The 16,599-nt window shown below is 44.3% G+C and overlaps 1 protein-coding gene across 3 annotated transcripts in view; it reads left to right on the top strand.

The window, feature by feature from the left end:
- The window catches only part of tacc2 (transforming, acidic coiled-coil containing protein 2), a 47,335-nt gene that overhangs the window by 538 nt on the left and 30,198 nt on the right, over positions 1 to 16,599 (top strand). For 2 of the 3 annotated variants that reach the window (XM_085478059.1, XM_085478058.1), the window contains exons 2-4: positions 6,934 to 7,178; positions 8,522 to 8,629; positions 9,970 to 16,056. In XM_085478059.1, coding sequence (XP_085334185.1) covers positions 6,934 to 7,178; positions 8,522 to 8,629; positions 9,970 to 16,056 — 6,440 coding nt within the window. The remainder of the gene's footprint in view (positions 1 to 6,933; positions 7,179 to 8,521; positions 8,630 to 9,969; positions 16,057 to 16,599) is intronic. The other variant, XM_085478060.1, reaches the window with a different exon arrangement.

Raw genomic sequence — 16,599 nt, 5'->3', positions numbered from 1 at the left:
TACTGAGTAGAAAGCGGGGAGAGGGAAGGTGCATTCAAGTGTTGGAGGAGGGGCGATGTCAGCAGTAAAAAAGGAGCTGCAGAGACAGATCAGGGAGTAGGGAAAGGAGGAGCTGAGTATAAACGTGAGAGTGTGAGGCTGATCGTAGTCGAGGAAAGATGGGAGACAGACTGACAAGAGAAGGGATTGTTTACATCTGCAGATTCATTTAGTCCATAGCCTACAAATAAAGAAAATCTATAACAAGTGTGTTTGGTGAACAATGCGTGTACTGTTATTTATAGGGATGATGCTATCAGCACACACTGGGGCGCTTGGCTGAAAATAGCCTTTGAAGATGGCAGATGAGAGGATCCAAAAAACATTTAAAGCCTCTCTGTTGTCAAATCTGTAACTGGGGCTCCTGTTTGTTATTCTTCCCATCTGTCAGGTTGCTGTGTGAGTGTGTTGGTGTTGTCCTTACACGTCAGTCACAGGGAAATCTACAGGGAGGTGTTGGACTTAAAAGAGGACCACCAGACTGAAATCGAGGGGATCAGTAGATGTTAAGGTGTAGATATTAAAGGATGCTACAGGTGGTTTGGACACTTTAACGCCATCTGCAGCCTCTTATGTGACAAGTGAGGTCTGACATGCCGTCCTCCTCTCCATAACGTGTGTCTTTGTTTACAATCCCTCGGCCCACTGACTCCCTGAGCAGACATGGCTTCCCCAGCTCCAGTTCGGTCTCCTCCCCTCCCTCCCTCCCTTGATCCTGTCCCAACTTCTGTCCCTGTCCTGCGTCCAGTGCAAAAAATAGCAACAGAGGAACCGGGGCTCCTCAGAAGACAGGACAGAAACACTGGCCTTGAGTCTGACAGTAAACACAGGTTGGAGGGGTTTGTCAAAGCTGGGGGGCACACACTGTAGCAGAAAAAAGACTTTTGTTTGGCGTGGTGAGTAGTTTTTTGGTGAGTTGCAGCTGTGTTAAAACTTTGGATTATATTACGGTGACATTGTTAAAACCTGTACTGAGATTAGTGTGACTGTATTCGATTAAGTGTGAGTGTTTACGGTTACTGGTGGTGTGATGGTGAATATGGGTTTAATCACAAATGTATCAACTTTATATGCACATCAATGCTTTGCAAAGTTCTGAGAAATTACGTGTTGTGTTGTTTAGTTTGGCGGTTTGTTTGCCCGCTGATGGACAAACTCATATTTGTCTGACCAAAGACATTCATGGCTCTGAGCCAAACCCGTGAACTTAAAAGATTACTCACGTTGAGTGATGGTCAGGCCGTGATGAGGTGAGAAGAGACCTGGCAACAGCCTAATCACATGATTTCCCCTCAGTGCTTTCTGGGCTGCCAAAAAGCCCCGAAACACTGCTGCCACTTAAAGTGCACACGTGTCACTATAGGGGCTGAAATTACACCCCAATCACACAAATAGCAAGCAGGCGAGCAGGGCCGATAAGCTGCCGCAGCACAGAATAGGTGTGATTTAATATGTGAGGATAGGATGTCCATTTTGTCTTTTGTTTTAATGTAAAAATGTGAGACAAAAAATGATTTCAGGCCATGCTTTGACTGCACGGATGGATTATACGGCCTCTGCGTTCTTTTGGAAATCTAGTTTGTGTGACAAAATTGTGCATAAGACTGTAATAAACGTCAACAGCAGTGAACAGGGCAAATATCTATTTATAAAGTCTTGCATATTCAGGTCAGTGCTTTCTGACTAAACAGAGCTACCACGCAGTCCCTGCAGTCATACAGGGAATGCATTAACGGGCCTTTCCCTTTCACGGCTCAGCTGCATTACAGACAACACAAAAGTATCCTCACGAGACAGGGAGATGATTGTGAGAGAATATTTCTGCATCTGATGTATCCTCCAATGTGCTGATGCATGGATGCTCTGATGCTGGGAGTCCGTTTGTTTCATGTCTTTTAGACACGAGGTTATACAAAGTTACTGCAGCTGGAGATTAATCTAACTAATACACATTTCATGTTTAGAACAATTAAAAAAAATAATTCAACTGTCCTTCTACCAACGAAGCTCCAGCTTTCCCACATTTAAGGCCACATCAGCAGACTTGAAACCTGCACTTTGGTCTTGGTGTAAGGTTCTTGCATCAGACGTCCCTAATCTCTAAAACAACACACACTTACAATTCCCCCTCACTCCACAGAAGTTTAACCTCATACCAAAGACTTTTAATCCTGTGACGCAGGAGTCTGTGACTACTGAGGGACGGCTGTTCAGACTCCAGGTCTCCTTGTTGACCTTGCTGTACGCTGATGGTGTCTCTGTTGCTAGTTTCTTACAGCCAGCTGATGTGAGAGGCTGTTGCTCTGGGCAGTTGTGGCCCTGCAGCTGGGTAAGCCATGGGGAACGAGAGCAGCACGACTGAGACATTGGTAAGGGCAAGCTTGCAGACGTTGGATAGCTAGGATCTCTACTTGCTGCTATGCACACCTTGAGCTCTTTTAACTAACACAGTCGCATGATTACTAACTTTTTGCTTCGGTGAAATACACGGGCTTTAAATGCTGAGGCTTGTCTAATGAGCATTTAGATAAGATAACATGGCTTGTCTTATTTTGTGATTTACCCTCGTAAAGCTGCGATAACGATAAAGATCAGATGTGTTATTTAATGACTCACAGCATGTGTCTTAATCTATGCCCATTGCTACACACCCTAATAATAATTCATGCCTTTATGATGTTTAGAAGGCCGTTGCGTGTCTCATTATTGCAATGTTGCTGTTGTGCACTTCTAATAACAAAGACAAACATACCAGAAGAAGGACACCTATAGAAAAACGGGAATTTAAAATGTGACTGAAGGACTTCAGAAGTGGAATTCTGGATTAACCTAATAGGATTAATTTAAACATTTGACTCATGAGCTATATGCTCCAGCACTAAGTACTCACAGACTGACTGAGCTTAACATGCTACTCCTCTTAAAAAAAATAGTGGCGAGTTGTTTTCAGTGCACTCTGCATGCAACTGCTTCTATCTAATGTAAAGTTGTTCCTTTAAAAATCTCTTTGTGAACCATTTCATTCCCTCGTTACAGCCAGAAGAGGGCGCTGCAGAAAATGTTGTTCTGTTGCCACCTAAGGAAAGTCAAAATGACTCCGTGCAGGTACAATGTGTGTGTGTACGTGTGACTGCCACTTTGATAATATTAGCTTGTGTGTGGGTACGATATTTGTAGTGCTCACAGGAACGGATGGCTGTGCCTGTTCGTAGCAACATTCATCATGATCAAGTCACCATAACCCATTCATGCCATGTGAAAGGTGAAAGTTGTTTTTTTTTTTCATGGTAAAACCTTTAAAAACAGTGAACTGTCATATAAGTATGTTTAATCATGTGGTGATGACGCATGATTAAAGCAGGTCATATTTAAAGCAGGAAGCTGCGGTCAATGCAGGAAGAAATTGTGGTGCACATTCATAAGTTTTTTTAAACTACTCAACTATTATTGTGTGATGTGCAATGAACAATGTAATGAACGTTTATGCATATAAACATTATTTAACATGTTTTCAATAGAGTGTAATATTAGATGAAAAAGACAGAGAAAATGAAAAAAGAAAAGCAAGAATATCATAGCATTTATCATTTTAAAGATTTGATATAAAATTTCAATTTGTTCACGATAATTTGAGGCGTGGTTTCATAATTCTGCTTTGCATAAGAAATGTGGCTATACACAAAATAACATTACAGCACAATTAGTAATTTTTGTTTTATAAAATTAGGCCAAATCAGATTCTTCTTGGTTGTTATTTTTATATTTTCATTATTATTAAACTCTAGTCTTATGTCAGTCAGAGTTTTAAAATGAGTCTGTTGATTGAGTTTTTATTAAATTCTTGTTTTGCCTTCTGTGGAATAGTTTATCCGTGAGACGGCTTCTTATGGAGCCGTTGTTAAGTTTCTTATCCAGAAACTTAATTGATTGACAGCGGGGTGAGCTGTGGCTCTAAAGGGCATACATGCCCACGTTTACGTGTAACCACAACTTCCTAGAGCGTAACCTGATCCTCTCTTTGGGGGTCACTGCAGGCCTGACTCTTGGCCCAATTCCCAGCATTCACCTGCAGAGGCACTGTCAATGCTACCAACCACAAGACACAGCAGCAAGAGAAAGGGGGAGGAGGTGAATAGGGAAGGAAAGAAAAGAAAAGAGGGAAAGTTCTTAGACTAGGAGGAGGAGACAGAAGGAGAGCTGAGTGGAAAGAGTTTACAGTAGAGGGGGAGGAGAATGCTCAGCACTTCCACGAGGCCAGCACAAGTCAAGTTAGTCAGTCTCAGCAGCAGCAGCAGGTTTGGTAGTGTAGTGTTTCTAGAGACCACACACACACATACACACACTGGAAGAAACAGAGGAGGCTCATGGAAATTTAAAGGGGGAGCGGCAGTGACTCTACAAAGAGGACAGGGCTGTGGAGAGGAGGAGAAGGAAGTACAGGAGAGGAGGAGCGGGAGCGTCAGCAGCATGTGTTGCAGCATGTTTGTGTTCTCGACTGCCCTCCTTCAAAACACAGAGCCCTGCAGAGCCTGCCTGCACAGTGTGAGCATAGTATAAGGGTAGCAGAGAAGCTGCACTGCACTGTAGAGTCACCTTCAGGACAGTGGAGCACACTGCTGGGTAAGTGCAAGAGAGATGAAATGAGATAAAGCTCGTAGGACGTGCAATCAAAGGTGTGTTTTATACAGGAGGGTGGATGGAGTGGATATGTTGAGTCGGTTTTGTGTGTCTGTGGGTGAAGAGGGGACCTGTTCCTTCTTCAGCACTCCTCTTTCATGTTTACAGCAGTCATGTGTGAAGCATTAAGGCTTTTTTTCAGGGCTCGAGCATTGACGTTTTGAATAGAGAGTATTTGCTGCACAGGCAGTAATAGCCAGTCAGCCTCGCTGTCTCTCACTGTGGCTTTTCGTTTAGTTCCTGTGGGTTAAATATTAACAAAAGGTGCTTTCTGCGTAGGGATCGAACAAACAAAGAGCAGGTGTGATTTTCCACCTTCTTGACCTTTTAAGAAATGTTGAATGAGTGTTTGCTGTAAACTTTGGCGTGCTTTTCCTCGTCATTCTCTCATTTGAGAAAAGGTACGGGTTGTATGTCTTTTGCATGACAGGCAGGAAACAGGAAACTCGACACATGGCAACATACAGTTTTCTCATGACTGTGCTGATCCCAGCGTGCATCACTGTTAAGGAGTGAAGGAACTGTTTTAACACCTGATTATATAACATTAATCCAGAAAATAGGAGCAGCAGGGAGATCACAGACATTCAGAGTGACACTCATACCTGCAGCAGGCCTTTTTTTTTGCATCCGGTTTCTTTTAATGTTTTATCTTCTCTTCTGCAGCCAGTTGTGTAGCTGGGTTTCTTGCTACAACGAGAAAAAAAAAGAATCTAAATTAGAACATTTAAAAATAAACTAAGACGGCATGACACCATTCTTGTGCAAATGTCTTTTAAAAGTCTAGCACACAATTTTTGTGTGTGTTCATGCAAGCACATTCTGTGCTTAACATGTCCCACAAAGGAGGCTCTTTGTGGTCACACAGGTGAGGCCAGTGACTCAGAGCCTGCAGCCCAAATTTATTTGTTAATGTGTCTCCAGTTTCCACATTAAGGAAATACAGCGCTAAAGCGAAGCTCCAGCGTAAGTTGGTGTTTTTCTAGTCGGTCTTGAATATATTTTTTTGTTTCTGGCTTGAAATAGTTTGCAGCATTACTGTAATCACATCATATGAGTGAAGACGCTAAAGCAAGTGTATATAAGGTCAAACTTGCTCTCGTGTAAGTGCTGCATTGAATTGATTTAACCTTCGTTTCTGCTTGCAATGACTGCACGCCAGCTATGAGTGATTCATAAATAATCAATGTGCTTTAATACTGAATCTCAGCAGATCCTCAAAGGATATCATTACCACTGTGTGGCTGTATCCATACTCACACGTGAAATCAACTCACTGGCTAAAATCAGGATCTCTGTGTAAAAAAGGAAACACTAAATATAACAGGCAGGGCTGTGTTAGATCTCTAAATCTGGACACGCGAAACAAATGAAAAGAAATAAGAAAAATAACCTCCGACTCTCCACCTCCATCCACAGACAAGAGCACCCCAGCTCTATTGCATTGCAGCTTAGCTGAGTGTTGTGCACCGTGAGGCTGTTATTGTCCTCATAGCGAGTGCTGTGGCTGTGGCTATATCCTTTCCAACTGACTGTTGAACAATCAGGAAATAAAAAGCAGATGAGAGTTCAGATTATTTCATTTACTGTATTTCAGGTTGCTTGGAAAAATGATTGGCTCAGATAAAGACACATCTGAAGCAGAAGATATCATCCAAAATACCTGCTCTTGTCTGTGCTGCTTAATTATGCTTGTCACCATCCAGCAAAACTGGTTTGGCTTTAATGATTATTATTTCAACACCTTGGGAAAAAATACATTTGTATTTCCTCAGAGGTGTTTGTGAGGTGGAAAGTACTTCTGATGACAATATTTTTCAATTCATTAGTTGTTTTTTGTCCCATTCAGAGGACATGCTCAAATGTGGGGTGTAAACAAAGCTGCAGAGATTAAACTGCAGTGAGCCGGGATAAATGCTAGGATTTAATACTGGAAATAATCTTTTAATAGCATAAGAAAAGCACGTTGAGAGACGTATCAGATAAGACGTCTGAGTGGAAGGACGTAGTTCAGCCAGTGTGGCCTTTACATTATAACAAACAAACACATGGGTGGAGTTATCTGCTCATGTGATGTCTGGCTTTGAGCATTAATTTGTGGGTGTTCCCGTGTTTGCCCGCGACATGATCACACTTGCTTAAGTATACACGTGTGTGTGTGTGTTGTGTGGCAGACTCCCTCGTGTAGCTCACTGGTATCCTTCACCGTTCCTGCAGGCTGAAGCTCGAGCCGAGAGTTCGAACCAGAGGGACGACGGAGCGCTACTGACCGAGGTTTCCACCAGCCAGCACAGCCTGCTGTCTCAGCCCGTGCTGCCAGACATCCCAGTCATCACCGGGGTGGAGGAGAGCCGAGGCACGGCCGCAGACCAGGAGGACAAGGAGGAGCTTGAGTTTCCTCACGACCTGCTGCCCAGTTTAGATTTCAGCAGCGAGCTCAACATCTGGGAGTCCTCACTGGGGTAAGTGGAGGGGTTACACACACATACACACAGACTTTTACACTTCAGAAGACATAACTTCCTGGATACTTACTCCAACTCTAACCATAATCACTACTCCTCTAACCTGAAGCCCTGCACTCACCCTAAACAAAATCTTCCCCCTTAAATTGAATCTTTTATATAATTGGTGACATCTGGTGGCGTTACATAACAGATCTGCGCCCAAACACAGACTGTACTTGTAACACCACAACCATTTTGGGATGGTTCCAAGTTATGCCGATTTACAGAGGTCCTTTTAACTACTCTGACTTAAGAATTGAGGTAATGCTCTGGCAATTTGTTTTTGGCTTTATCATGCATAATCAGATGAGGATTATCAGGTTTGATTTGCTGCTACAAGTGGCAAAAAATCATTGAGACAGAGCTGATTCTTAGTGCTGGTGGCAGAATTGATAGTGCAAGATTAAACCTGGCAGTTTTGTCAATGTCATCATAAACATCAGTGACGATCACAAAATGAAGAAAGACTCATTCTAGAAAGACTCTTTAGTACTGAGGAATGTAAACGGCTACAATTGTTTGGTTTCTTTGTCTACTTGCCGATAAAAGTAAGTATTCTTCTTTTTCCATTAGTGACAAATAGGCCTCATAAATGACTACCCACGCATTTTTTTGCTGGCTTTGTGTACCGCAGGTGATTTTAAAGGCCTGAAAAATGAATTTTCCTTTTTCTCCTTCTCACGACTTGAACAGATTCGTGTGTTTGGGATATTTTTTTGTCATAACTTTCTGGTTTTTCTCAAGTTTCTCTTTTTCTAGTTTAAAGTGAGCAATACTGAAAACATATATCTCCGAAAAAAAGGATAGAAGTTTGGGAAAAATATCAAAATAAGCTGACATGTTAACATATTTTCTTATATTGCCAGAACTGTCCGTCAGTTGTTCCTAATACTTCTCATAATAAATATTAAATGTAGATTCAGTTTGCCCTTAGAGCTTTAATTGTCTGTGTAATAATAGACAGTTAAATATATACCCGATCAGAATGCTCTGTTAGCTGGAACATCTGCAGTTTCCATGTATTTCCTTCATCGTTACATTTTTTTACATATAAAGGGAAAAGGGGTCCAACCTAGACTAGCAAGGAGTAACTAATAAAGTGGCCAGTATGTGCATACACTAATAATACTGTATAATACGTTAAATATGACTTTTTTTTATGGCTGTGAGGAAACACACTTGTAACAGTTTATTTAGTCAGAGTGAAAGCAAACCTGTTGTTGATTTGCTTCATGTGTGAATATGTCTGCATATGTGTGAATATGTCTGCATATGTGTGTGTGGGTTTGTGTTAGCAGAGCTAAAACCAGCTCAGGTGACAGGAAATGTGAACAGGTGAACCCCCTGCTGGCGGGTCTGCAGCATCACATAGAAGTCAGTCAACCATTGCTGTTTCAAGATACAAGGTACCTCATAGGTTCAGCATGATGATGGCTAGACGGCTGTCCTCTGTGCTGTCAGCAGAAGGCGTGGTGATAAAGAGTGAAATTAGGGAGCATGGAGAGGAACAAGAAGTTGGCAGGGTGATCTAATGTTTCTAACTTATGCTCGAGCGTGATGGGTATGATTGCTGTGGCTCTGCAGCAATCACGCCTTAACATGGTCTGATGTGGTCAGTGTTGCCTGCTTTTATCTAAAGTTAAATGCACTAATTCTTCTGATGCTTTGATGTCTTCTGTCAACCAGAAGTATAAGTATCATTGCTTGATGTGAATTTGTAAAAATGTACAGGTAAAACAAGTGAAAAGCTTTGAATAACTAGAAATATCAAAACTTCAGAAAGGACAAATCATTTGAAAAAGCAGAGTTCCTGCTTTGTTGCGTAGTAAAACTGGACACCTGCACACAGTTTAGTCTGTTTTGCTTCTCCACCCTTTAGCAGAGACTGCCAAGTGAACATGTGAGGACAGACGCTGTGTTTACAAGGATCTGGCAGAGTCTTTATGCAGAAGTCATGTGTGACTGTGTTAACCAATCCCTCGTAGTGATCCTCGGTGATATTCCTACTCGCTTTATCGGAACTTCTTTAGAAAAGAATGCGTTAAAATAACGAAACTTGAACGGACTATGCTATGACGATTATAGCTTGATAATGATGGTTATTCTCTGTAGTCAGACAGCGTGAAAGATTAAAATGGTCCCTCATTTTCCTTTAATGCAGGTAATGTTTTAGCAGTGACTCAGCAGGTGCAGATGAATGGCATTAAAGTAGCACGAATGCTAAATTATTTAGGCTATAAAACTGTTTCCAATAACCCAGAAACTACCCATCACTGTAATCAGGATGAATGACTTGACACTATTTCTCATTATATATAATCAAACTAATGTATGATGAGACTACAGTAAATAATTTATAGTTCCAATAAGAAATTAAATCATTTTAATTAGATGATAAATTTCGCTAGGCTTTTAAGCTTTTGATACACACTGAAAATAAGAAAATCATACCAAAAAACTGAGATGCTGAAGGCGTGTTGCAGCAGGGTTTGAAATAGGTGAGTAAAACTGCACAAATGCTACTTACTGCAATGAATTTTGGAGTACATGTCCATTAACAACCGTCTTGTATTCTTATAAACGGCTGATATTATTTCTTGTAAGAGAATCTGTATCTTAGAAAAGGCATCCCGGGTGCAGTTGTGTGTCATCTGTGCATGTCACAGAGTGCTGTGTCAGAGCATGGCCTTCTACTGGGCAGCTGTTTCTGTGTACTCCTAACTCTGTCACCCTACCCTTGCCTCAGGCCTCACGGCTGCGACCCACTTGTCGCAGATGTCCAGCTCTTAACTCAGCCTGCTGCCACACCTTACCCGGGTAACAGACCCCTGGCCCCTTCCCCATCCACATTCTTAGACCGGGAACTCCAAGAGGCCTTCCAAGAATGTGAAGAACAACTGGTGTCACTGGGCATAGTCACTCCCACTCAGCCTTGCAGCCCCGAGCCCGGGACGTGGTGCAATGAAGGGAATACAACCGGAAAAGTGATGGCTAACAAGTCCAGTGAGTCATCGTCTCCACCTCCAATCGTTGTCCAGCTAGGACATAGCAACGGGGGCCATGGAAACAGGAATGCACATGGAAACAGTGAGACAGCAGACAGTCAGAAGGATACAGTTGTGTTTAGTTTTAGGGATTACATACTAGGCACTGTGAATAATGATGGGACAGCAGAGACTGAAAACCTGAAAGCAGAAAAAGAAATTAAGACAGATGAAGAGAAGGAAGCACCCACGCAAATACAATTAGAAATGCCAACATATTCAGCTGGAGAACAACCAAAACAGGCTGTGTTTAGTGATCATACAAACGATCTAAGACAGGGAAATGCTAATTCCAGTGCATCTGTGGGGGGGAGTAGCACTGTAGACTCTGATGTAGTGATTAGGAAGAAAGACACGGAGGCAAAGACAGACAAAGAAGAAAATCTAAGTGATGATTTCAGTGCTGGTGTTTGTTTTGAAACAAAGGTAGGTAATTCAGCTATGGAAACATCAGAGCGTAGCCCTCGTTTAAGGGATAGAGACGCATTACCAGAGCTGCAATCAAAAGGACAGACAGGAGCAGGCAAGCACACTGTGGAGCAGGAATCAGACCAATACAAGCAGAGTTCAGCTGGTGATAAACAGGTCGCCCAGAACAAAGAGGCAAAGAAAAAGAGACACAGGAAAAAGAAAAAGATGGAGAAAAGCCCGGAAACTGGGCAGGAGGCACGCACAGCAGTGCAATCTGAAAATGAAGTCATAAATGCTGGAAATCCCACCGATTCACCTTCAGGTCCTGTGATTTGTGGGCAACACCCTGACAACAGGCTTGATTACAAGGAGCAGCTTGAAGGAAAACCCACATCCAGCTCCCTACTATCATCTCCTCATAGCAGTCAGGATCATCTTACTCCCTCAGCCTGTTCACCTGCACCCATGCGGGCTCTTTTGCAGAAGCCTCATCAATCAGACAACCATAATGATCCCCTAAGCAGCATAAATAAAAGCTCCAATGAAAGCCTGCAGTGGGGGCAACATGTAACCGGAGGTGAAACCAGCAACCAAAATATACCCGTGACACATGTCCAAAATACAGCGATCAATCAAGCTGCTTCTAGTGATAAGAGATCAGATACACAAACATGCCAGGCTTCAGTTACAGAAGCAAAAATACTCACACCCGAGAATCACGTCCCACTCTCCAACAGCCGAACTTGTGTGGGAGAGAGTTGCATGGAGAGCGTCCTTGAAGAGGCTTTAGCGGTGGTTACTGCGTTGCCACTGACAACACCCACACTGCCAGAAGTGATAGAAAGTGAGGGAGAGGGAGAAAGCGTGAGGTGTGATTTAGTGGAGAGAGTAGCTGCTAGAGCAGTTGCAGAGAGTGAGGAAGGAGTAGAGGAGAGAGGGACAGAAAAGTGCCTCATTTCTGCAGACGGAGAGAGGGACGAAGTCCTGGGCAGCCCTTCTCGGCTCGCGTTAATCTGTTCCCAGGCAAAATGCTCACTTGCATTGTCAGCCAAAGAGGGACCGGCTGCAGCTGAGGAAAGCTGCACCAGCAAAATGCCACACAACTCGGCCGAGAGCGAAATCAAGGCACCGAGAGAGGCGACCGCTCGGAGTTCGCGCAGAGAGCTGTCACCGGCCGAAGAGGGAGATGCAGAAAAGGAGCCACAGTGCTTAGAGGCTTTTATCAATACTTCTCCCCTTGGGCTACTTACTGGTTCTGATTGTCAGGATCACATTGCCGCGGGATCAAAGAGAGAAGGAGAGGGAGGAGGAGAGGAGGTGGTAGAGAAAGGAGGGCTGGTGAGAGAGCACAGTTCATTCAGCCAGCCAGAAGGCTCTGCTAGTGGGCTGTCATCTGCTCAGACTGAAAGGTGTCCGCCCACCGATGTTGCCGAGTCACAGCTGAAATCACAGAGCTGGAGGGAGTCGATCGCTACCATCACTGAGAGCATCTGCACCGAAGAGGAGCGTCTCTGTCGACCCCGCCGGGAGCACCGTGGCGCAACAATTTCACCTCTCCTCCTTGACGCTGAGCAGAGCTACAGTAAAACAAGCGGAGGCAGACGGGCCGATCTCGATCAGAAGTTAGTGTCAGAGGAAGGGCTGGCTCTGGGACGCACTTTCGAGGAGTCATCCGTCACAGAGACAAACTACAGTCGAGTCTTCCCGTCTTTAACCTCACGCCAGCATTTGATCACTTCAGAGCAAATCCCAGTTAAGCAACAAGCGAGCAACAATCAACAGGTTCAGCCTAGTAGCACAACAGAAGCAGAGACAGTCGAAAGTGCAGCCAAGCTTCAAGTCGAAGCCTATAGCCAGAGCAACAGTGGTAGCACCGCTATGTCTGAAGTCGGTGTGTATCTATGTGGCAGGAGTGGAGGTAACAGAGTTCACTTCATGGATGCAGAGAAGGAAATGGGCAGTTCCTCCGTGGATCTCAAGACCATGCCGGTGCCAGCCCTGGACTGTGCGTCTTTACCCCCGCTGACTGTTCACGAGCAGTTGCGTCATCCTGTTTTTGAGGCCAGCTATACTTTCACAGACTTTCTCAACTCAAAGAAGCCAGACATCCCTATGAATCCAGCTCCTACCAAGGATGAAGCAGCTGCGTTTTCAGAGGCACAGAAAGATGTCTGTTTGGCTAAAGGGGACACGAGGACTAAAGAAACAAAGGAGAACATTGCCACAGATCAATCACATAGTGACAGTTTGAAGACAAACACTGTAGATTCACAGTCGGTGAACAGCTCACAACAGCTTCCACGTCCTGCTGAGGAGACTCAGACTGGTAATAAAGGGTGCTTTGATGTTTTACAACCACCAGGAAGTGCCATCTCTGAGTCAAATCATCTGACATTTGAACTGGTCACAGCAAAGGCAGAGGCGGAGACACAGAAAGATGCTGCAATTGTGTGTTTGCCCAAGGAGGAGGAGGAGATTAAGAAGGTGGTGGCAGAGTCTAAAGGTACAGCTGACATTGACCAGCCTCAGGAATCACCTTTAAGTGCTACTCCTGTCATTCTTGAAGAAAACAAAGGGAACCAGCATAACTGTGCACCTTTAAGTGGTGTTGACACAAGTTCAACATCTGAACCTGTGACCTTGACTTGCGCAGCTCCTCTGCAGATGAAGCATTGTGACCCAGCTGATCAGCCTGTTATGCAATTAGGTGAAAAACCTCCTAACGAGCCAGTTAACCCAGATATTACGAAGGCTGGGGAAGGGCCCAAGTCCCCCACCGGCTCTGCCGATCCCACAAAGGACGCGTGGGTGACTTCAGAAGTGACGGCGTCTGACGAGTCAAGCACGTTTATCGGGCAGTGTGTCAGTAATCCTGCTTTTGAGCTGCAGCCTCCTGGCCCAATGTTGAGTCACCTAGAGTTCGTTACCGACTCTGATGCATCTGTCTCTGAAAAGGCATATAACTGCAGTGCTGATGGTGACAGCAGCAGTGACTCCAGAGAGGTGGATGCCCATAAGAGCCGAGAAGTGACACACACTTCATTAGCACAGCATGCTGAGATCGGCGATGTCTATGTTAACGCTAATGAGGTCTTGCCAAAATTGGAGAATTTAAATTTTGATACTAAAGAGTCTGCTGCTACCAGTAATGTAAATAGTCAGTTATCACAAGAGGAAAATCCGATTCCACCTCAGCCTCCCAGCGATGCAGTGACAAGAAATAAACCTGCTAATGTAATTCCTCTATCTCAAACAGTGCCAGACTCTGCTGGCATTAAACCTATTATTTGTGAAGCCTCCATTAGGGATGACATCACAAATGTCAGCTACCCATTTAACTCCGACCTGCCCGCCAACGAGGTTTATGATACAATTAAAGGGGACAATGTGAAAGAAAACCACACAATGGGAGATCAGACCGCCATGTTGTTTGAAGAGCAAAAGAAACAAGCTAAAGAGGCAGCAATGGATAATCAAAAGGAAGCAGCAGACAGCAGCAAGCAACAGACAGGAAAGACAGGCACAATGCCACAACAGAATAATGAAGCAGATAAAGAGACTATAGAAGAAATTGGAGCCCTGCAGCCACCACACGCATATATGGGACAAAAGAGTGAATTGTCATTAAAGGATGTGAAGAAGGAAAAAGAAATAAAGAACACTTTTGAATCCAAAAGCGAGACTGAAACTTGTTCCCCATCTCCCAGCAGATTTCCGGGATCATCCGAGGACGTGCTGCGTGCTGACTTAGAGTCTAGTAGTGAACCTCTGACTGTTTATGATTCCAGTTTGCGCCAAATTCCGACAGCAGCGCTGGAATGCAGCTCTGACTCTGCACCAGATTTGGGTGCAGCTCTTGGCCAATCACAGTCCACACCAGATCCAAATTGTTTTGCTCAGCAACAGGAGCACCATCAACAGTATCTGGGATCCAGACATCCCACAGAGGCAATGTCAGGTGGCTGTCTAGAGGGGGGAGAAAAGGCTAACGATCAGACCCAGACACTGGTTAAGGGAGTAAAAGGAGCCACAGAGGAAAGAGACAGCTCTGCTGGGGATATTTGTCAGTCAGGAAGCAAGGATGAGTTAGCAGGTGATGCCAGCATGAGCAATGAAGGAGTGATAAAGTCAGTGAAAGGCGAGGATGCTTCACTAGAGGTTCATAGGTTGCCATCTTCCCTTGATTCAAATGAAATTGATGGGAGAAATGCTTCACCTGATGCAGGGATAGCAGCGGGTTACTCTCATGTAAGTGAGACAAGTCAGGAGACAGATGAGAATGAAAGCCCAGGGTTAGAGGGGTCAGGTAGAGATTTAATGCCAGACACTGGGTTTGTGAGTGATCTGAGTGATAAAGATCAGCAAAAATGTGATCTATCAGCTGTCTGTCAAGAGCAGAGTAGAAAATCCGAGCTGTCAGAGAATCTGGTTGTATCTGTTGAGCCTGTTTCACAGGAACACGAAAGCTCATCTTTTCATATTCCCATTTTAACTAAAGATAGCACAGCTAGTGATGCTATTCATGCAGATTTTTCACCAAGTACAAACCAGGCTGGTGAAATTTCTATGCACACATGCAGCTCTCTGCCAGATCCTGCCGCGCATCCAGAAACTGGAGGAGAGGATTTCAGTGCTGCTGTGGCTCTAAAAAGCACCGGTAGTGAAAGCGTTGCGTGTGAAAGTCAGGATACAGTGTCCAGGCCTCATGGGCTGCAAAGGCCCAATAAAACCTCAGCCACACAAAACAGCCCAATAGAACAAACACCCATAAAAGGGCCTGATGTTGAGGAGATGACAAAGGAAGATAAAGAAGCCTTGGATGAAGGGAATGTTAGCGAGCAGGGTGAGGAACAAAATTGGATAAAAGTCATAGATGGTGGGGCTTTGGGAAAGCAGGGGGTTGTGCATTTAGCAGGAAGTGATAAAGAAATGGGCTCGGGATCAATCACCGTTTTAGGCAACTCCCAAAGTGGGGAGGCACAGATTAGCACGGAGGTTGCTGTTTGTCACTCTGATGGCAACACCGGTCCTTGTAAGGCAAGGGAAAGTGACAGTGATGCAACAGAAAAAATGACTGCGGACGTGGACACAGGCCCATCTGTTGTTTCATCAAAATGCCTAGAAGATTTCGAAACTCTTACCCACTCAGAGAAACCACAAGATGTGGTGCCACTGTCAAAGCCCCCAGATGACACTGTGGTTAAACCCACTGCTGCTGCCTCTCGGTGCGAATCAGAATCACTCGATAGAGCTCCAGCCCGCCGCCCTCCTGCTGAACAAGTAGAAGCTGCTGAAGCAGACACAAACTGGATAAAAGCGCTCAGGGAAGCTGCATCCCATTCTCAAAGCGAACAAGTGAACCCAGTGGATGCCTTAAGGTAAACGAAAGAGCGTGTGCTTATTTAAAATGATCATATGAGCCAAATATGTTAGGAACTGCAGATCAGAGCAGCGCAGTCAGAACCTCACAGTGATACAGATGTATCATGTTGCATGTTAAAGCTCAGCGTGAAAAGGCAAAGAAAATAGAAAGAGGAAAGGAACGAATTATGAACTGGACAAACAGCTACATTTTTTTTTTGTGTCTTTTACCAAAGATTTCTGGCATTTTGTTCCCCTAACTTAGCATTCAAGTAGCACCATGTTCAAGGCTTGTTTGAAGGGATATTACAGAGAGCAGTGTGACAATGAATATGAATGAGGAGGTAAACACAGAGCTGCACTTTGTATTAACTCGAGGTCGGGTCAGATGACTGTGCCTGTTGGAGTCTAATGGAAGTAATGCAGCCCTTTATATTCAAAGAGTGACATCAGCCGTGACATCGTCCCTGGTCCCCGGGGCAAGAATGAGCCTTTCTTACACAAAACACACTGCTCAACACAATACAACAACATACCTAGAGCACTTCACCCACACACAT

The sequence above is a fragment of the Copadichromis virginalis genome, linkage group LG13 (genome assembly GCF_057382275.1).
Source record: "Copadichromis virginalis isolate Kocher_CV1m ecotype Utaka linkage group LG13, C_Virginalis_male_GT1.1, whole genome shotgun sequence".
In the NCBI taxonomy this organism is placed as follows: domain Eukaryota; kingdom Metazoa; phylum Chordata; class Actinopteri; order Cichliformes; family Cichlidae; genus Copadichromis; species Copadichromis virginalis.
The sequence above is the reverse complement of the archived record's forward strand: the minus strand, read 5'-3'. Positions and strand labels throughout refer to the sequence as shown.